Raw genomic sequence first — 21,955 nt, 5'->3', positions numbered from 1 at the left:
ATCGCTAATTACAAGTACTGGATTACATAATGAGGGGAGCGGTCAAACACCCTTCACTATTAGGCTCCTGCAGGGAATTCTAACAGATCATGCCAGCATGGACTTATGAAACAGAGATTGGATCCATTTTAGAGAGGAGTTAAGCAACCCTGACTAGGGGAAATGTGAGGAAAGAAAGAAGGGAATGCTGTGGGGCAAGGAGTGAATGTCTAGGGTAGATACACAGGATTAAGGGGCAGCTTCAGAAAGAAATGAGGGAGCAGGAGAAAAAACTGCCAGTGGTACAACAATGATTGCTCACCTCTGCGGGAATACTAACAGCTGGGAGGGACCTAAGAGAGCGGGGATCGGCTGGACATGTTTACAATGAAGGAGTATCATCAGCAACTACATAAAGAGGGGGATGCCTGGATACTTTCACAGGAGTTTCATATTCCCCCTATTAGTGGTGCTACGCAATCCTGACGGCACAGGTAGTCCTAAACATAACACTGGCCATCCATTTACAGACTATCTATCGTAGTGCAGACTCGGTGACCACTGACAATTTCGCAGGATATTTAAACCATATTAATTTTCCACAGTTTTGCAAACCCCATTGGAAAGAGCTAGAGAAGGAAATTACTTTAAGGAAGCTGTTAACAATGGTGCTGAAGGGCAAAACACCTGGATTCTCAATGGAGAAGTATCAGGCTGTGACGACTGAGCAATTATTGGAGACTCTCAGACTTACCCTACCACAATGGGGGAAGGCATCATATGTATGATGCTCAAGCCTGGGGGTGATTCAATGGACCTGTCAGCATACCACCCTTTGACTATGATTAACTTGGACACTAAAACATTATGCAGGATACTGGCCACTCGAAAGAGTCAGGTGGTTGAGGAACTAGTACATGAGGATCAGTGTAATTTTATCCCTGGCAGGAGTATGGCAATTAATATAAGAAGGTTAACACGTGATGCATTCTGATAGAGATTTGAAATAAATTCTTGAACAAATGGTTTTTGGTTCAGTCTTTTGTAGCTGGATGAATCTACTATATACAAGGCCCACCGTCCCTTTACGCATTGGTATGGTGGCATCGGGTAGCTGTGAGGTGGGGAGAGAGACTTGGCAGGAAAGTCCTCTCACTACCCTGTTCTTTAATTTGGCTCTAGAGCCGATGGCGATTCAACTTCAAGTGGAGTTCGGGGTTTTTGGGATTATGGTTGGGGAAGTCATGCACATTGCCTCTTTCTACACCAATGACCCACTGTTTTATGTGCAACTCCTCTGGAATCCTGTAGCTCAGCTCTTCCCATATTTCGAGAGCTTCCCATGTAAAGAGAAACACATAGAAAAGTCTACTATTTCCGTTGGGGCTGATGGCTGATTGTTAAGCAGAAGAGCTGCCAAATCTGGGACTACAAAGCCAAGTGGCTACGTTTCGGTGCCTGGGTATTACAGTAGCACATACCCAGGAGAAAGAGTATGACTAACTCGGGCAGGTTCTAAAGGGTCTGGAGGCATACGTGAAATTCTGGTTTCCCTTCCTTTTTCATTCATGGGTAGCATGGCGGTGGCAACAATGGTCTTCTTTCCAACGTGTCTCTGGATCCTGACTGAAACCAGGAAGACGGTCACCCAGGCCCTCGTCACCAGCCGATTGGACAACGGGAACACCCTCTACGCGGGAACCACAGCCAAGCTACAGAAAAGACTCCAGCGCATACAGAACACCTCCGCCCGACTCATCCTGGACATCCCCTGACGCAGCCACATCTCCGGCCACCTGAGGGACCTGCACTGGCTCCCCGTCAGCAAAAGGATCACGTTCAGGCTCCTTACCCACGCACACAAGTCTCTCCACGACCTGGGCCCCAAGTACCTCAACGACCGCCTGACCTTCTACACGCCCACCCGTCAGCTACGTTCTACAAGCCTCGCCCTCGCCGCCGTACCACGCATCCGAAGAGCCACCGCCGGAGGAAGATCCTTCTCCTACCTGGCAGCCAAGACATGGAACTCCCTCCCCATCCACCTCCGGCTGACACAGGACCATCTCGCCTTCAGGAAACAACTCAAGACCTGGCTGTTCGAGCAGTAGCAGACCCCTCCCCAAAGCGCCTTGAGACCCTTCCGGGTGAGTAGCGCGCTATACAAATGGTATGATTGATTGATTGATTGATTCTTTGGGAACTCACACTGCCTACTGCTGTATTCTACTTTCAAGACCTTTATTAATCTCCCTTTTGTGGGCAGGAAAGAGAAGCAGGGTGGCGGTGGATGTCCTGAAACTGCACCTAGAAGAGGGAGGTATTGGGAGTCCCAAATATTGAGATACATTTTTATGTAACACATTAAGCATGCTGCTCGCTGGTTGGCTGACAAAGACAACCGGGGAAAACACTTGTTAAAAGGGACATGCTGAGCAGTCTTCCTACTGGAATTACATATGAGGTATATCCTGAGGGAATAACTATACATAGTACGACAGACTGGCAGCATATGGGAAAGAACTACTAAAGGAGTATTCAAACGAACACCCTCTGTGAGGAATTGAGATGTTTGGGCACTGCAACTGTTCAAGTGCATTGATGGGATTATGATGGTGGATGGAGGGAGGGAGGGGGCCCGTAGTATCCTGAGAGATGTGTACCTTGGAGAGGCTTTTATCACTTTCCACCAAGTGCAGGAGTATTTGGTGTGGACTCTGGGCATATGACACTATGCTATACTGGCCAGGATTGCGAGGAGAATCTGGACAGGATTTACCGCTACAACTACAAATACTCTGGAGGTTGTATTGCAGTTGGGTTGCAGCCGACATAAGGTTACACATCTATTGAACTATGGAACAGGAAAACCTAAAATGGCAGCTTGGGACATAGGGGCCTGTGAAGTTGATGTAGAGGAGCAGATAAGTGACAAACAATGGGATACGGCATGTGCACAGGTGAGGGCGGTATCAGAAATGTGTGACGTATATTGATCCAATATAATTTTCTGGATTGCAGCTACCTGATGCAGATTATACTGTAGCCAGGGAGATCATCCAAGTGGCACAAGTGTGACACAGCGGGAGTAAAATTCCTGCATTTAAGCTGGCAGTGTACTCTGGTTGCAGTTTTTTGGCAAGAAGTGTTTGCCAAGTTGGTAGAGTCAACAGGTATACCCTTGTAACTTGTCCCACAGTAGGGCCTGCTGGGTGTAGTTCCCAAAGTAAAGAATAAGATGATGCAATATAAGTACCCAAGACTGGTGCTAGGGCTGGCACGGAGGCGTATGGCAACAGAACCTCAAGGAAGAGATTGTTTTTCTCACAACCAAATATAAATTGGAGTGGTTAAGGGTGATCAAAACATCTATTCAGTCCATACTGTTTGATTAATAAGACTTTGAAACTTTGTAAGAGTCATTTACTGATGGACATACACTTTTAAGCTTCTTGTGAACGACACATTTGCTTTCCTTCTAGGAAAAGATAAACCACCTTCTTAAAAAATATTAACATTCAATTGGACAAGACTCCAATATATAAATAATGTCAGAATCAAATTAACCAGTTCCTCTTGAGACTGAACTTTAAAGGGAAACAAAGCAGCTTTCTGACTTTCCATGGAAAATTGTAGGTTAATACCAGAGAGAAACTGAAACTAGTTGGTATTTCACAAGGCTTGGTGAACCATCTTATTAAAAAAGCTTTAACCAAATTAAAACAAGCCAGCCTACACTGGATGATACTGTAATTAATCTTGGAGTATGAATTGGTGGAAACAGCCTTTAATTTATAAATGGACAGCAAGGAAATTGTGTGACTGGATCGGTTTTGTTTAAAGTAAATCACTATTGAAATATATACTATTCCAGTTTATCATATCCAATCACAGCAGCTGTAGCAATTGTTACTCTAGTTTTAAACCATCTTCTCTCATTTTGTAAATATGTCAACACATATACAATTGACAATTACAATATCGTCATGTACAGCAACTATGCCAGGTACGGTCTCTCAGGGTCTATTCAAAAACTGAACAAAAGCTTTCTTATTGTAGTTTAACCTTGTGATTATTCTTCTAATCATTCATATAGCTGTGTTCATTAACCATAATCCTTCAAATAGTTGTGACTGCCATATTTTATTTCTGCCAAAAGAATTAGCCTTTGCTTGCGGTTTTAAAAAAAAAACAAAAAAAGAAATTTAGTTGAAGTCAGAAAAAGAAGACACTGTGCAAAGTCATACTATATTTCCAAACTTAGCTTATTTGAGTAGAGTGTAGAAAGGAGGTTACAGTTTGACAAAAGGAAATTGGATACTAGAATCTGTGCATAAGCCTCAGTAGGGGTCAAGGATCGCACAAGTGTTTTGGGGGAGAGGGACAACGCTATTTATAGAATATGATTAGAAGATAAGCTTCTGATACCAAAAGTATATTAATCCACAATAGGAGGATAGGAAGGAAATTATAAAATAATTATTCACTTTCTGTTTAGATACAACATTAAAGCATATAAAAAACTCTAAACTGCGGCTGACCCAAGGTTCAGTACCTCAATCCCTTATATAAGAGTAATAAGTGTCCTGTGCATCCACTTCCTGAGCTTGTTAAGCTCAACTGGCATTCATAGAGATGCATTTTGTTGATAAGAGGTAGGTGCACCAGGGAAGGAGTCAAACGTCAAATTAGTCCAGCAGTTTCTTTTATTCATAGAAAAATTCCTTAAAACATGGATATCAGCCAAAGTGTTTCGTTCCCTTGGGGGAACTTCATCAGGGCTTGGAATAGATGCTGAAGGATATTCTCATTTAACAATTGGTCTCTAAGAGAAACTAATCCCATAGACACAAATCCAGAGTAAGCTGAGATAATTCTCTGACAAGTCAGGTGGGAGTCTATATCTCCAGTCACAAGATACTGTGCGTGTCAATATGCATCACGGGAACCCACACAATCATGGTCAGGATTATCCCGATTGGCCCCTTGATAAGGAAAAGGAAAGTCCGTGTCTCATGTAAGTCCGATTTAGAAAGTGTTTCTAACTCGGACTTACGTGAGACACGGACTCTCCTTTTTTAGGTCTCTCCTGGCGAATGCAGCGCTTTCGCGCTGCTGCCAGCGAGAAGTATTGTCACTGAGGTGCCACTCATATGAGACAAGAGATGGACACGGGCAAGAGACGGACTGGAAATGTCGATGCACACATGAACAGGAGATGTTCACGTGCATAGGGCTCAGCTCGCTCCCTCTCTCCCCCTCCCTCCCTGTCTATGCGCACGCGTCCACTCCCCCCCCCTCCCCCGCACCCCTGTCGGGTCCACGGAGCAAGCTTTTTTTTGCGCTTTCACTTCACATACGTTGAACTGTCACACTTTCGAACCCTCTGCTGTACAGAGGGAGTGCAGGAATGTGGTTGATGTCTGTCTGTAAGACTGAGAGAGGCCATGTCTGGGCAGGGGTTTAGTTACACTGATGCAAATCCCTTTAACCTGAATCTGTTTTAAATGGGAAGCGTGACATGGGCAGTTTGGGGAAATATAGTTGTAAATCAGTTCAGTATCCAGTTTTTTTTTTTACAACAACAAGCTGTCTTGTACGTTAGTTGTCATTATTAAGCCAACATATATTTTGGTTGTTTTCTTTTGTTAAGGCCCAAAAGTCGACAGGACAGACCTGTTCAACGTTTCCTACTAAAAGACTGCCTTAAGAGTCAAATAAATGAATTAATGTAAGAAGCATAGGTAAAGCCTTTAGGTCTGGCCTTGGCAAGTTAATGTTATGGCATTCTTTATTTGCACACCATGCCACCATTGCTACAAAAATACATACACATTTTTTGGGCTTATAATTTATAGACTTTAGTTGCAATATTTAGCAATGCCAATAGCTCAAACTTAATTAATGTGAGACCTATTGCATTGCAAATGCTTGTCCTATCAAGGGGCCAATCGGGAAAATCCTGACCCTGAACTGCTGGACTATTATGACTTTTTTTTTTACTCCTTCCCTGGTGCACCTTTCTCTTAACAACACAACATTAAAGCATGTACGATGTACATAATAAATGTAAAACATATACATAATAACTAAAATAAGTATTCAATACTTGCAAGTTTGAAATTACGTAAGTTAAAGAATGACAAAATGAAAGAATGAGATATGATTTACTTTAGGACTCATTCACCAAAGCGAAAAGTAATGAATTAAATATTAAAAGAGTGAAAATAAAAAAGTTCAAGTCAAATTATATGTTGTAGTACCAAGCAAAATGCCCTACCTTGTTTCTAGAGGCAATTTAACTATTACGGAATTCACATCGTCTTCCTTCCTGAACCACTATGTTCTTTTTTCAAAACAGTGCACATTACTTCATTCTTTATCATGCATTTACCTGGGTTTGTTTGGAGGACCCGGTCGACTTGGCCGTCGCATAGACTGGTTTGGCTGTACCTTCATGGAAGTTCTAGGAGACGATCGAGCAAATGGATCCGGCACTGGAGGCTTTTTTGGAATCTTTTTCACCAGACGGCTCACCCACTTTTGCTGTTCATCTGTGGAAGTTGCTAATAACAGTAGATTCTTTGCCGTAGAGATATCATAGTTTACTGAAAAGTAGAAAATATGGGTAAATACTTAAACAAGCATAGAATGAAAGTGTAAAACACTGAAATGTAACAGTGCATAATAGCAAATCTACCACTGCCTTGTTTCTAGCATAACCATTTTACAAAATATGTCCTGACTGGTGGAAAATAAATAACCACCCATTTCATGGATCAGGAACTATAGCTTAGAAATCCGAATAACAAAAATTGTATGTAAAAATACAACCCCCCCCAAAAAAAAGACTTGAAGAATCTAATATAATTGTCATAGCTGTGACAAAGTCGTCACATTGAAACCATGCTATGTATAATTATAATAAAAAAAGTTCAGAAAACTATAAAATGTATATTTCTTTAAAAAAAATGTGCTTTACAAATAAGATAAAACCAGCTCCAAGCTATAGTTTGCAGACACCTCTGTCTGAACCAGCTGAACTTCTGGTTAATATATGCCTCACAAATATGTTTCAGAAACTCTTCCTATTGGCACAGATGGACAAGTTCAAGTTGTTCTGTCAGTACCTTTGCAAGGTGCTATGATTTCTTCCTTCTTGTCCATGTGATCCTTGTGGCATTTTATGTGGCAGCGCCGGCATTCAAGGGCGGCCGGTGGTTTGAACATATGCCACAGGGGCTTCATGCAGGCTTCACAGTTGGTCGGGAAATGATACAAAGTTGGTATGAACTCATGTCCCTTGTGACAAATGTAATTTGATTTCTCTCCCATCGGATCCACTGGGAATTCTTGCTCTTTCTTGCTTTCTCCTTCATTTGCATATAAAATCTAAAGATGCAAAACAAAATTAAATATGCAAGGAAAAGAATTGGTTTGCAAAGAAATGAGACAATATCAAGTGCTAACCACACATGCACGTTTACACACATAAATGAACATTCCAACTAACGTTATTCCATGAAGAACTTTGACAGCTCAATAGATGCTGCATAATTTGGGGCAGCAAAACACACAAAATGATGGATGGAATGTTGCACAATGGCAAAACATTCACCCCCAGTCACAGATCTGGGTTTAATCCATCGTTATTTTGCTCACCAAGCCACCCCAGTTCAGACATGGCCATATGCAAATCAGTCTTGACCCTGTGCCTCATGGGAACAGTCCAGACCGAACTGACAAGCCATGCCTAGGGCCGGTTTCTGGCTATCAGCCTTCATCAGCCAGGATAGCTTGACTCCAGTGGCGTAGTGAGCACGGGACCCACGTCTGGGCATACCCTTCCCACATAGGGTGAACAGCAAAACACACAAGATGATGGGCGGCATCACCAAATGTTGCCATCAAGACACAGCTGGGCAAAGACCTTTGGTACATTTTTGTAAATGCTAACAAATCCTAAAATCAATTTAAAAAACAACATCCACAGAAAAATAAAATACCATGAGAATATTTACACTCAACCTTTTAGGTCATGTAAGTTCAAAAAGACAACAATGCTCACAGGAATGAATAACTTGTAGGCTGAATGTGGCCTTCATGTACCCTTAAAATACCCCAATGCAGGTCTTTTTAATAGCCCCTCTTCATGCTTCTATTAAAGGCAGTCATCCAGAGAGATGTGGCCTCAACTGAACAGGACAGGATGTGTAGAAGAGCCTTATCATGAACTAATAAAGCAGCCAATGCCATTGTATTAGACAACATACATAACAAAATGAAATGCAAACCATAAACAAAAATCAAGTAAAAAATTAAAACAAGTATTGATAGAACGGACAATCCAGCACAAGTTACTTGTATTCATATCAAGGCACTTCAGGAGTTTCAAATTATTCAAGTAGAGCAGTCGGTCTTGCGTTTTTGACACATGTGGACACCCACTTAGTCATTACTGAAATACACTGAATTATTATTAGAATCCAGAGACACAGAGTCATTATTGATTTCAGGGACTTTGGCATAAGCAATTTTGAGGATTTCAACCACAAAATACACAAAAATAGACAAATTATGCAAAAATGTGCAGATAAATATATATTTTTTAAATCACATTTTATTTTAATACAAAAGTTTACCTCTTCTAAATTCAACTGAGGTCACCAAACTATTTTCAGATAGACTGCTCCTATGAACCAATCTGAGGATACTAGCTTAATGTTTAGGCTCCAATTTCAAATTCCTTCCCATTTTTACAATTTGCATCTTCATTTATAAACATCTCATTAATCTGTTAATATTATTTAATTTTCTAAGCAGTCGGGGACCCCCTGAGTAGGCATCATGGACCCCTAGATGTCCCTGGACAACAGGTTAAGAACCACTGATGTAGGGTTTACAAGCCAGCCATTCTCTCATCTCAAGCCTTGGACAGCTTACAGATATTTTATGAACAAGAAAAGTGTTCCATCATAAGTAAAAGGCATTCTAGAAATATGCTATAGCCTTCTCATCTAGATCAGGTCCTGTCAAATCAGATACTGACGTGCTAATGAAAGACGTCAGTGCATGAAATATTCTTATCTGCAACAACCACGTACTACACAGAGAACAGGTTTTCCATCCAAACTGGCTGCGTCACTTTTCATCCTATCCTTAAACTGAGCTATGGCATGTAACTTTTAGCAGCAATCATCCTGCACAAACACAGTGAACAGTAACATTGTACGATGCATCAAATCCATTACCACAGTAAGCAGAACAGGGTGGAAAAATAGGAGACTTTCAAATTACCTCCAACTAACCCATCACAGTGAGAGCAACTATTTTCTACTGATTTGAGAAAATAAAGTCCAAAGTTGATGTATTAGCTGCAGAAGTATGTGTTTGGTGTTGTAATGAATAGGTGAACTTAGTATTTGGTTGTCACATTTGAGACAATATTTAAGAAGGATTTCCTTAGTTGCTGAATCCTTACTAAGTGGTGCCCTTCAGTTGATTACAGCGATGGGGGTCTATTAATAAGGTGGGAGGCTATATGTACACCATTGCTGCCCACTCACTAGATCACTCAGAACCTGGCTCAGGAAAAGAAAATCTGAGAAAACCCTTATATATATTTAATAGGGGTAGTCATTATGTTTCAAGTACTGTATCAGAGGAAAAGTAAAACTGGTTATAAAAGCTGCATTTGAAACAAATAAACGTAGTATAACTTGGAATTGCATAAATGTATGATGGATCATTTTTGCCCTTAGTTGGAAGAAAATTTGCTTAGAGATCCAACGCTATGAGTACCTAGCACTCATAATAGATCCTAAATAATTAGTTGCAGTGATCTTTTCATTGTTATTTGGGGTGCCTGGAGGTTTGCCAGATTCCTGGTAGCAAGTTCCAAACAATCTTCAAAAACAACTAAAATATGCAACTCCTGATAACTATAAGATTATTATGTTTCTGGACTCTGTAGGAAAATGTTGGAAGCATTAACTGACTAGTAGAAGATTTACTGTTTAATCGTACATGTGTTTGGCATTGCAGTTCACCTCTGCACAATGAATGAAGTGGATCTTTACCGGCAGGTGAGGTTTTGCTGCTTGGCAATATAATTGTGATTTATAACAATGCAACATTTCTACGTTGGGCCTTACTGATATTTTTCGAAAGCCTGAAATATTAGCCAGCCTGCTTTGGAAAGTGGTTTTGGTGTACAAGTTACTTACACAGTTGGTAATGATGTATCTGGTAGAGACATAGACTAGCTGTAGATTCCTTAAGTTGTGAATTCTCCCCAGGTGTCAGACTGGATCTGGACATTTTTCAGCAGTACCTCTGCGTGCCAGGGGACAGCGTCGTACAGCCCCATGCTGTTGACTCAGGATGGGATGTCAATGGAGCCATATTAAGCCCCCTCCGGCACGTGGATGTAAGTTTCTTCTGTGAAACGTTCCACGCAGAACGCAGAGCCACGATAGAAACGGACTGTATGCCAGATAGATTAAAATATGTTTGAAACAATAATTATGTAGTAGCAACAAATTAAATTTTAACACCAGCCAAGGACTTAAAGGCTAAGAGAGGAAGGAATCACTAATCACAAGTTATGTGAAACCTGGGCACTGGTGTATAAACCAGCATTGCAAAAAATAACATCTTTCAGTCTACCAGTCACTTCCAAATGGAAATTAATGGTATGGGAATTCCAGAACAAGACCTAAGGGGCAGGACTACGTTCGTCTATGAAGTCATACCACTTCCCGAAACAGTGATCATTGGGGTAACTAACCAGTACTAAAAAAGGGAAATAACCCATACATCATATGTCCTTTGCAGACGATGGGCAGGAAATGAGGAATCTGCTTCTAGACTATGTCTCTACCAGATACATCGTTATCAAAGGTAAGTAAGTTTTCCATCTGATAGAGACATCCGCAGATTCCTTAACTTGGGAATTAAATACCATAGATATACCCACTCGGAGGAGGATCTGCGATCTAATCCTACAAAAGTTCGAGAACCAACTCAGGTTCCGCACCGAGTGCTGATGAGGGGGTGGGGGCGGGGCGCCATATATTATGATTTTGAAAGCACCTGCTATCATGCTCCTTACCTCCACCAATTTTCAGCCAACAATAAAAATGTCAAATAAACTCCTGTGATTCATTTTCTTCCTGGAGAGAGAGAGGTCAAAGTTTTGTCTAGTTGACGTTTTTAGTCATTCTAAGGTAGGGCAGAGGGTAAATATACCTGCTGTAAAGCACGTGCATCATTCAGATCACAAAGTGCATATAATGTAAATAGGTCAGTAGGTTACTGCTTTTTTCAGAGAGATCCTATTGTTGCATGCACTTTATAAGTTAAAATCCTAATGTTGAACAGTGATCAATTAACGTCTTTCAAAGAGCTGCATGGAAATTGCAAGGTATAGGCTGGAGTGTTATGATATTTCCCCAGTATTTCATTATCTAATGTTGCAAAATGGGCTCATTTGGATAGAAATCAATTCTTATTATTAAAGAGAACCTCCCACGCTAGATTTCAATTAGTGCACTTTTATGTCCTGCATAGAGCGTACTTGACACCAGCTAAGATGAATCAGTATTTCAGTGCGGCCGCAGCTCAATGCCCGAGGTGCGACTTAGAGGGCGCCAATTTCCAGCATATGATGTAGGGTTGTGAGAGGTTAGGGACGTACTGGGCAGAAGTGATGGATCGGCTATGTAGAATAACTGATCGTACTATAGAACCGGAAAAGGGTACTTGTTTATTGCACTGGTTCCATACGGTTAAAATAAAAGTGACAAGCAAATTTATAGGTTTGGGTCTCGTATTAGCTAAGAGGGAAATTACAATACAATGGAATTCGGCGATGGTACTAGCTGTGGGGAGATGGCAGGCGGTATTCCTCAAATGAGCATTGAGCGACAGTACCTTTACACTACAGCAGGCACTCCTTACTAATAATGAAAAGGCGCAGGAAGCGGCAAGGGCATAGGAGGCCTTAGTTGCACTATTACAGGCTCCGGAAGAGGGCTCGGTCTTGGAGGACCCAGAGGATCCAACTGAGACTCTGGCGCACAGTGAGTGAAGCCAGGGTATGCTCTGTGGCACTACTATTGAGCTCCAATGACAGTTTATCATCAGCACTGCGCTTATGTTGTTACACTCTTTATTACGCACAACTCAGATGTACCTCTATTAGATAGGATATAGGTACTCAAGGCACACCAGTGGCCGGAAAGGAATGTGGGTGAGGGGTACTGAGACGAGCAGCTTGAGATTTGTCATATTAGAAGAGGTTCAATTGATATCGCAATGTTGCTTTCATCCTTTTTCTTTTGTTGTTTGGAAAAAACAATAAAAATATTTAAAAAATAAATAAATAAAGAGAACCTCCCACAACCATGGTGTTACGGTCTGACACCCTACAGTGGTACGAGTGGCGCTATAAAACCAATTAAATGAATCTGATAGAGAGTGATTAAGGAGACTTGAGGGGTACCGTGAAAGGATGGAAGTGAGGGAATCCGTGGTGGAGGTTGTCACTGGGGTGGGGACGCAAACAAACAGTGTCGCACCGGGCACCACAAGTGCTACCGCCGACCCTGAACCAACTGGTCGGATTGAACCAAGACCAGACATAGATAGGATTTATATGAAAAAGAGCATAGCTCTTTATGACAAACGTGGCAATGACCACAGACAATGTAAATAGAAAACAATCCTACAGGCACAGAAATGCCAAAGCCTCAAGGGAACCAGGAAAAACTCTGTCAGAAGACATGTAACAACAGTCAGACAATGGAATTCAATCCCCAATGGGTAAAACACTAGAAGGACCAGCAGGTGTAACTTAAAAAGAGACCAGCACCAGTAAGTAAAGTTAAACCTCTTGCAGGTACAGCAAAATGTGACTGCAAGAATTACAGGCTTCATCCATGCCCAACCATCAGCCGTACCAACAAGTACATGACCCAAAGGGTGAAGTGAAACCATGAATTAGGAAGTTCAAAGGTGAAACGAATGCCAAATCAATGTAAGGTTTCAATAGCGATAGCAAACTAGGGACTCACAACGGACCGCTGACCTTGAGGGAAATCAGCAGGAACAGGATGAATAGAGTGAAATCATAGCCCAAATGTCCCGGACTTGCTGTTCGGGAGGATAAACCCGAAACTGCACCATGTCCAGAACTGCTTTGATAAAGAAGAGCTTCCGAAAGGGAATCAGGTGCGACTTCGGCACATTGATGGAGAAATCCAGCAAATGCAGGAGGTCGGCCATTGTCTGGAGGTGGGAGACGACTGCCTGGGGCGAGCCCGCCTTCAACAACCAGCCGTCAAGATAGGGTAAGACTGAAACCCCTGATCTGCGCAGATGAGCTGCGACCTGAAAATGCTCGTAGCCTACTGTGAACCTCAGGTAACGCCGGTGGGCCGGCAGGACGGGGATATGAAAATAGGCGTCCTGCAAGTCCAACGCTACCATCCAGTCTTGTGGGTCCAGGGCAGACAAGACCTGAGCAAGAGTGAGCATCTTGAACTTCTCCTTCTGGTGGAACGCGCTTGATGGCCCCCTTGGCCAAGAGGGCGGAAACTTCCTGCTGGAGAAGTGTCAAGTGATCCCACGACATGGTGGTACTGAGGCGGCATGGCTGGAGGAGTGGTCTCGAAGGAGAGGGAGTAGCCCCTTCACACAATCTGTAAAACCAACCTGTCCGTAGTGATGGTGTGCCAGTGGGGGAAGAGATGGCGAATCCTGCTGCCGACTGGCGTCTGGTGGGCCTGAAACACCGGACTAGGAAGGTTTGGAGGCAGTGGTGGCTGGGGAGGTAGTGGACAGACCCGCCCGCTGGCCCAGTGACCCATCTCGGCGGGTCCCACGTCCGCGCTGAGACTGTTTATTTTATTTTGAAAGTTTTATATAGCGCGAACAAGATCTTTGCAGATATCAGAGCGCTTTACCGACGAAAGGAACAACGTGTGAGTAAATAACAATTGGGGTGGGGAAGGTACATGTGGGAGCATAGTCAGCCAGATACATCAATAATGATACAAGTACAAATAATTGATAGCGTAAACACTCAGGCAGGTCAATAACACGAGTCATACAAAAATGCAAAAAAAAAGATCAGTAGAACTGAATGGTACAACGCCTGTAAATATCATCCCCAGTAATAATTCAAGTGTATTTAGCCATGAGGATCGCTTTTACTTCTTTCTTAAAAAGTATGGTAGAGGATATGAGCCTGATTTCAGGGGGGAGTGAGTTCCAGATCCTGGGTGCCATTCCTGAGAAGGAGCGTTTATACGTTTTTTCCTTGCGGAATCTTTGGGGCTTTAGCAGGAGATTGTTTGTGCCTCTAGTGTTTCTAGAGCCTCCGGAAATCATCAGCTTTTGGGCGAGGTATCCGGGTGAGCTCAGGTGGACAGCCTTGTGCGTGATGCAGGCGATTTTCAGATGAATTCTGGCTTCAAAAGGCAGCCAGTTCAGGGCTCTCAGGTCAGGGGAAATGTGTGAGTGTTTTCTTGATCCGGTGATGAGTCTCGCTGCAGCGTTTAGAGAAGGTCTTATGGGTGCCGTGGTAGTTAGGGGAGACCGCAGAGGGCGATGCTGCCGTAATCTATTCGAGGGATGACTAGAGCTTGTACCGCAGTTTGGAAATCTTTGGCTGGAAGGAAGGGTTTGAGTTTCCTTAAGGTATTGATCTGGTAGTTCGCCCCCTTAGTTGCTTTGTTGATGTGTTCCTGCATGTTGAGGTTGGTGTCAAGTGTTATGCCTAGAGATTTTGCTGAGTCCACGATGGTGGGATGAACATTGAGTGCGGTTAGGTGTTTAAGCCAGATTTGAGTAGTAGTGATCTTCGCAGGAGGTGCGATCAAGAGGAACTCTGTTTTAAGAACATTGAGCTTGAGATGATTAGCGGCCAACCATGATTGGGTGCTTCTGATCGTTGAATTCAAGAGCATAATGTCTTTGGGTGATTGTACTTTGAGATAAAGTTGGGTGTCATCGGCGTACATGTGGAATTGGACATTGGATGCTTGTAGCAAGGTGGTGAGAGGTTCCATAACTAGGTTAAACAAAGTTGGGGATAGGGAGGATCCTTGTGGGACGCCTAGCGATACCGGTATTGGAGAAGACATCAAGTTGTTACTCTTGAATTTCTGCGTTCTGTTGTGTAGAAATGACGTGAACCACTTGAGCACAGTTCCAGATATACCCATTCTTGAGTTTAATAGATCGAGTAAGTTCTCATGTTTGACGGTGTCGAATGCAGAAGAGAGATCAAGAAGGATAAGGAGGCAGGTATCGTTTTGATCTAGGATTTGGAGGGCGTCGTCAATTATGTGAATCATAGCAGTTTCTGTACTGTGGTCCGCTCTGAAGCCTGATTGATGAGGGTTGAGTAGATCAAACTGTTTAATGTGTCTAGTCAATTGGGTTTGTGCGCATTTTTCCAGCAATTTGGCAAGAGTCGGAATATTGGTAATGGGACGGTAATTATTTAGGTCAGAGGGGTCGGCTGTAGGTTTCTTTAGTAGAGGTGTGACTTGTCCAACTTTGAGGGAGTCGGGGATGGTCCCTTGTTGAAGTGAGCTGTTGATAATTTTAGTCCAAAGTGGGAGGAGCGACGGGTAAGGTCTTTGAGAGTGTTGGCAGGAAGGGGGTCCGTGAGGTGATTGGCTGGTTTCACAGTGCTGAGCAGTCTACCAATTTCTTCTTCCGAGTAGGTGGCAAAGGATGACCATGTAGCATTGTTTTTTGGTTCAGTGGGTGCTGTGCAGAGGGGTTTGGGGTAGAGACTTACGTCAATGAGGAGATCGTTCTTTATGTTGTCTGTTTTTTGGATAAAGAAAGAAGCGAAGTCTTCACAGGAGGGTGCTTCGCCCAGAGTACTGAGTGGTTGGGGTTGTTCCTTGGATTGTGTTCTGATTAGCTCAAACAGCTTTCTGGGACGATTTTTGGATTGGTCGAGCTGACGGCTGAAGAAATCCGATTTTGAGCGTTTTATTTTCCTGAAGTAGGCGTTTCTCTTTTTCTTCAGCGTTTTTAAGTGCAGTGCGGAGGGAGCTGATCTCCAGGTGCGCTCTGCCATTCGCATGGCCCGTCTATCGTCATTGAGACTCCCGTCGTACCAAGGATTGGATATTTTTGTGGATGCTCTTTTTAGCTGCATAGGTGCAGCTTCATTAACTAAAGAGGTCATAGCGTTGAGATAGTGATCCGTCAAGGATTGGACATCCGTAACGCCAGTGGGAGGAAGTAATATATTGCAGCTATTGGGGGGTAGAGAGTTTGGGTTGAGCTTTTTCAGGTCTCTTTTCCAGACTTTGGGCTTGGAGGATTGAACCGGGTTAAATTTGACTTTTTCGTTGATGAAGAACGTGACAATGTGATGATCTGACCAGTCACAGGGTTTGATAGATTCGAGTTGGATAGAGTCCTCTTTGGAGATGATAAGGTCGATGATAGAGCCTTTCTCGTGGGTCGGGCTGTTGCATATTTGGGTGAGGTCAAGGGCGTCGAGGAAGTTTTTAAGACTATTTACCACCGCGTCATTATGATCGTTCCAGTGGAGGTTGAAGTCACCAAGGTATATTTGTGTGAGTTGTCGCCCTGAATTGGATGTGATCAAATCCATGATTTGTTGCGAGAAGGTAAAGTTGTCCCCTGGTGGGTGGTAAATGCCGTGAAGAGAGCATATTGGTTTGCCCTCACTGATAATATTGAGGCAAATGTATTCACAGGAGGTTGGGGAGGGTAGGGAGGGAGAGGTTACTTTCATGACAGAGAGGTTGCTCCTGTGTATACATGCGATTCCCCCACCTTTTTGACCAACCCTGTCTAGTCTGGTGATGTGGTAGTTGGGGGGAACCAGTATGTCCAATATGGGTGTAGAATATTCAGTTAGCCAGGTTTCAGTCATGATGATGAGGTCAAGGTCCAGTGATAAGATGAGATCAGCGATTGCAGAGGAGTGCCTAGAGGCCGATCTGCAGTTGAGGAGGGTGCATTTGAGACGGGGTGTGTCGAGGGTGGAAGGGGGTTCTAGAGAGAGGGGGACTTTTCTCAGGTTACTAAGGATAGAAATTCTGTTGTTTTGCGTGGGGGGTCTAAGGGGATTTGGATGAATCGTTGGAATGGCGCGGAGGGTGGAGGGTATGTTGTTAAGGGGAGCTGGGTCGTAGGAGCGGAGGAGGGTGACTGTGTCGAGGTCCGATAGTGTGTTGCAGGTGCGATGGGGACGGTTTTCCCGATTGCGAACAGGGATTGAGGTCCATTGCGGGGGGCGTGGAGTGCGAGAGTCAGCCGACCAAGTGGAGGTCCTGTTAGGAAGGGTGGTGCTGGTGAAGGCGGGTGAGGGGTGTCTGGGATGTGTGCAGAGTAATTGTTTGATGATGTGAATGTCTTGTTTGAGCTTGAGGAGGGTGGTGGGTGAGGAGTGACTGGAATGCGTGCAGAGTAGTTGTTTCATGATGTGAATGTCTTCTTTGAGCTGGAGGAGGGAGGCCATAACGTAGTCTAGTGTGGGATTTGTGTTGGTGGTGGGTATTGGAGGGTTGGGTGAGGATGACATAGTATGGAGGCGGGTATTGGTGGTAGGTGGAGTGTGCATGGTGGGGGATGGGCGTATGTTAGTGGTGATGGGGGCGCATGTAGGGTAATGGGGGTGAGAATGGGGGGGAAGTGTGATTGTATGTGGTTCTTTTTTGAGTAGGCGGAGTTGAATTGATGGAGGCGTGCTCAGTGTGGTTAGTTAATGTGTGGAAGTGGGGCTGAGGGGGGGGCTAAAGTGTGGGGATTGTCTGTGTGCGTGTCGGTCTGGTGCTGAACTCGGTTAGGCGGATTGTGGGTGGGAGCTGTGGTGTCATGGGTGAAAAGAATGGGAATGTGGGCTGGTGAAAGGGGGGAGGGGGTACGGTTGGTGTATGTGGGTGACAGATCTATGTCTGTGATTGAGGGGTGTGAGGTATCAACCGTAGGTGGGTGTATGACTAAGGTGCCGGTGGTAGAGGGGAGGTGCGTGTCCTTTTGGGGCTGAGGTCTGTTAGAGGCGTTGTGGTTGGGGGCTGTGGTGTCAGGGGAGAAAGGAATGGGAGTGGTATGAATGGAGGTCAGGGTGTTGGTGGGATGGGAGGGGGTGCGGCTGGTGTATGTCGGGGAGAGATCTAAGTCTGTGATTGAGGAGTGCGAAGTGGTTGCAGTAGGTGGGTGGATGACAACGGTGCCGGTGGTGGAGGAGAGGTGCGTGTCGTTTAGGGACTGAGCTGGGTTAGCATCGTTATGGTTGGGGGCTGTGAGGTCAAGGGTGATCGGACTGAGTGGGGTCCGCGGATTGGAGAGGTGCTGTAAGAAAGTGTGGAACAGGTTGTCTAGTAGTTCCAGGTGTCTGTCTGTGGATTGGATTAGTACAATCCCGTTGTTATAGATAGTGATGGAGGTTCTGCCTGGGAAGAGTTGGGATGGTGTGATGGAGTGTTTGGCCATGAGCGGATTTCCTGGAATTGGATACGGTGAGTAAAGAGAGGAACGTTTTTCTCCATTGAGCTCTGCGTGCGGTGTGGAAGATGATATCAATGTTTACGGCACCATTGACCGGTGAGTAGTAGGTGTCTGCAAAGGGTATTTCAGGGTGGGACCTCAGAAAGTTGTGTTTGGCGGCTTTTTTGGTGAGTGCGGGTGGGTAGTTGATTCTGTATGTGTGCTTGCCGATGAGCTCCATGTTTGGGTGACGGAGTCGGTAGGTGTGAGAGGGTGCCCAGTAATCGCCGGTTGCATGGAATGAAAGTGACACTAGTGGGCAGCCAAAGTGTATGCGGTAGTAGTCAATGCAAGCAGGGATAAGATCTGTAGTGGGTGCGGGTTGCACAGATGTAGGGTGCACAATAATGATATACTGGAGCAGAATACAAACAAATACAATAATACCCAATTGCATGTAACAACAGTGGCATTAATGAGCAGCCAGAGTATATGAGGTAGTAATTGGTGCATAAAGGAATGAAACTTGAAATGGAAGCAGGTTACATAAGTGTAACAGGTCAATATGAGCAATTAATCGGTGCATTACAGTAAAGTCGAAGTGGGTTACAAACATGTACAGCATAGAATATAGGTATAATACTGATGATATACTAGACTGAAATACCGATGCAGATAGTAAAATACCTGAATCAAAAGTGACAATAGTGAATAGTCAAAAATGGGTGTTTCCAAATAAATGAGGTGCATGAATCAGTAGCAAGATAGAGTTACAACAAAAGTTATATGCTATATAACAATAGTGAGTAGTCAAAAATAAATGAAGTATATGAATCAGTAGCAAAATACAATTGCAACCATAAATTATATGAGACCTAAAGTGACACTAGTGAGCAACCAAAGTATATGAGGTAGCAATGGTGCATAGAGGTGAAGAAAAAGTGGGATGTGCAGTATACCATTAGGAATATAGACATATAATACCACCGTAAAAGGCAGACACCCTATCATAATCTTGCGTGTAAACATATGATGTAAATATATGAGGTAGCGACGGTGCGTTACAGTTGAAGAAAAAGTGAGATGTGCAAGATACAACTAGGCATATACATAAAGTACCACTGTAGTAAGGCAGACATTTAATCGTGAGGAATGACTAGCCATGATGGTCGCCATGGATAGACAGTCTAAGATGGCCGAACCGCCAGGGGAGATAGAGAAATTAGTCCTCTGTCTGCTGCTATTACTTTGTGCACAGGGAAGGGCAGTTTCACTTTCAATTAGAGCAAGCACTGCTCGTAGCATGCTGAGAGGGAGGCTTATCTCTACTTCTGGTGGACTTGTGTGGAGGAGTTGAGCTGAAGAGCCTCGTGGACATCAGGGGGATCGGTGGTATTTATTGCTACAGTTTTATGGCCCCAGCCATTTTGAACAAAGGAGATAGTTTAAGATGTGAGCAGGCGGGTGGGGTGAAATAAATACCTTATATACCAGCTGCACCGTGTGCATGTTGAGTTTGCCAGCAGAGATTGTCAGGTTGCTGTTGTAATGTTTAATCAAATTGAATACAGGGCTGGAGGGGGGTCTCTCTCTCAGCCCTCCGCTGTCTCTGTCTCTCCAGCCTCCGATGGCAGGCTCCACTCATCAGGCGTCCCTCCTGATCCCTCCTGGTCCCGTTAGTGTGCCGCGTCTGAGGACTGAGGTGTGGGCTGATCGCAGCAATCGATACACCAGCCCCCTTCTGCCGAGGAGCGAGCAGGGGGGCCTCTCCCAGCCCTCTAATGCCGCCGCGCTTCCACCGCTGTGGAGCCGTGTGTGTGTAGCGGCACTGCTTCACTAGTGATCCCTGCTCAACCAGCGCAGCAGCCCGTGTCTCCGCCGCGGAGCGGGCGGGGGGTGGGGGGGGGGGGGGGGGGGTTAGGGGAGGGGGGTGGGCCTCCCGGTCCTCCGAGGCCGCCGCGATTACTATGCTGTGGTGCGGGTGGCTCCTCTCTGCCAATCCCCGCCGGTCGCAGCAACCGGCGCAACAACTCGCGCCTCTGCCTTGGAGCGGTCGGGGGGCCTCCCTCAGCTCCCCAGACCCGCTGCGAATCCTCTGCTGTGGTGTGGGCCGATCACAGGGCAATCCACGGTGCAGGCTCAGCAGGTTCCCGGAGCCCCAGCCGCCCAGACCCGGCGGCGCGAAGGGGGAATGTCCAGAGGCAGGTCGCGGGGCTTTGCAGGCACCAACCTCCGCCAGGCAGCCTGACTCGTCAACCAGCTCTGGCTCTGCAGTCTCGCGGAGCCCCAGCCGCCCAGTCCCGGCGACGCGATGTGGGTGCCCGAGGCGAGTGTCCAGTGGCAGGTCGCGGTGCTCCCCAGGCTCCAACCTCCGTCAATCCGTCGATCAGGTCAGCAATCCAGTTACTTGTGGTAATCCAGTTACTTGTTGACTATTCCAGTTACTTTTTCTGCGTTCTGGTGTGTGCTAACCGGGATAAAGCCCGAAACAGGATCCCCAGCACTGGGAGCTCTTCACAGGAGCTCCTACCAGGCGGCCATCTTGGTTGCGTATACTGTTGCTGCGCAGGCCTTTGGCTATGAAACTAATGTGTCTGGGCACCCCTTCCATGTCTACGAAAGGAGCGAAAAGCAGACCCCAAAGGAGTGCGCGTGGCCGAAAAGGCCCAAGGACTTGGCCGTAGCCCGCAAGTCTTTAAAGCGCTTCAACGCACCATCTGCCTTGTCGCCAAAAAGGCAAGTGCCATCAAAGGGCATGTCATTCAGAGTGTTCTGGACATCCCCTGAAAAGCCAGAGGTCCTAAGCCAGGCGTAACGGCGTAGCGCCACTGCCGTGGAAATCGCTCTGCCCAGCGAGTCAGCGGTGTCAAGGCCATAACGAATCGTGAACTTGGCAGCATCTCTCCCCTCAGCAATAGCTTGGGAGAGCACCGTCCGGGCCTCCTCTGGACACTGAGGCAGCACCTGTGCCACCGTATCCCACACGGAGTGGGAATAACGGCCCAAGAGGCATGTGTTCACAGACCGCAGCCCTGAACTGGCAGAAGAGAAAAACTTCTTCCCAAACTGCTCCAGTAGCTTGGATTATCTGTCCGGAGGTGCGGAAGGGAATGCGCTTGGGGACACAGAGGCTTGGACAATCAAACTCGTAAGAGGTAGGGTGTTAGGAGAGGATAATGGGGTCGCCCGGGGCCGGGTGATGGCGTCGGGCCACGTTCCTATCCACAGGAGCCCCTGTATTGGACCTGGACCAGGTGCCCAAAAGGACATCTGAAAGTGCATCATTAAAGGGCAGCAGCGGCTCCGCAGGGGAAGCCTCCGGCCAAAGCACTTCTGTCAGGAGGTTAGTCCCGATGGCCATTGTAGGGAGATCGAGGTGGAGAGCCTCCGCTGCTCTACGCAACACCACTGAATAAGTACCACCCTCCTCCGTAGGCACGGTAGAAGGAGACAGTGCGCCAGGTTCTGGGGAGTAATCCAGATCACT

The 21,955-nt window shown here is 45.3% G+C and overlaps 1 protein-coding gene across 2 annotated transcripts in view; it reads right to left on the bottom strand.

The window, feature by feature from the left end:
* Nucleotides 1-21,955, bottom strand: part of ROCK2 (Rho associated coiled-coil containing protein kinase 2) — a 663,375-nt gene that overhangs the window by 43,322 nt on the left and 598,098 nt on the right. For both annotated transcript variants that reach the window (XM_078647798.1, XM_078647799.1), the window contains 2 exons: nt 7,110-7,371; nt 6,374-6,587 (listed from right to left, as the gene is read on the bottom strand). In XM_078647798.1, coding sequence (XP_078503924.1) covers nt 6,374-6,587; nt 7,110-7,371 — 476 coding nt within the window. The remainder of the gene's footprint in view (nt 1-6,373; nt 6,588-7,109; nt 7,372-21,955) is intronic.

Source organism: Lissotriton helveticus, chromosome 6, assembly GCF_964261635.1.
Source record: "Lissotriton helveticus chromosome 6, aLisHel1.1, whole genome shotgun sequence".
NCBI lineage: Eukaryota > Metazoa > Chordata > Amphibia > Caudata > Salamandridae > Lissotriton > Lissotriton helveticus.
The sequence above is the reverse complement of the archived record's forward strand: the minus strand, read 5'-3'. Positions and strand labels throughout refer to the sequence as shown.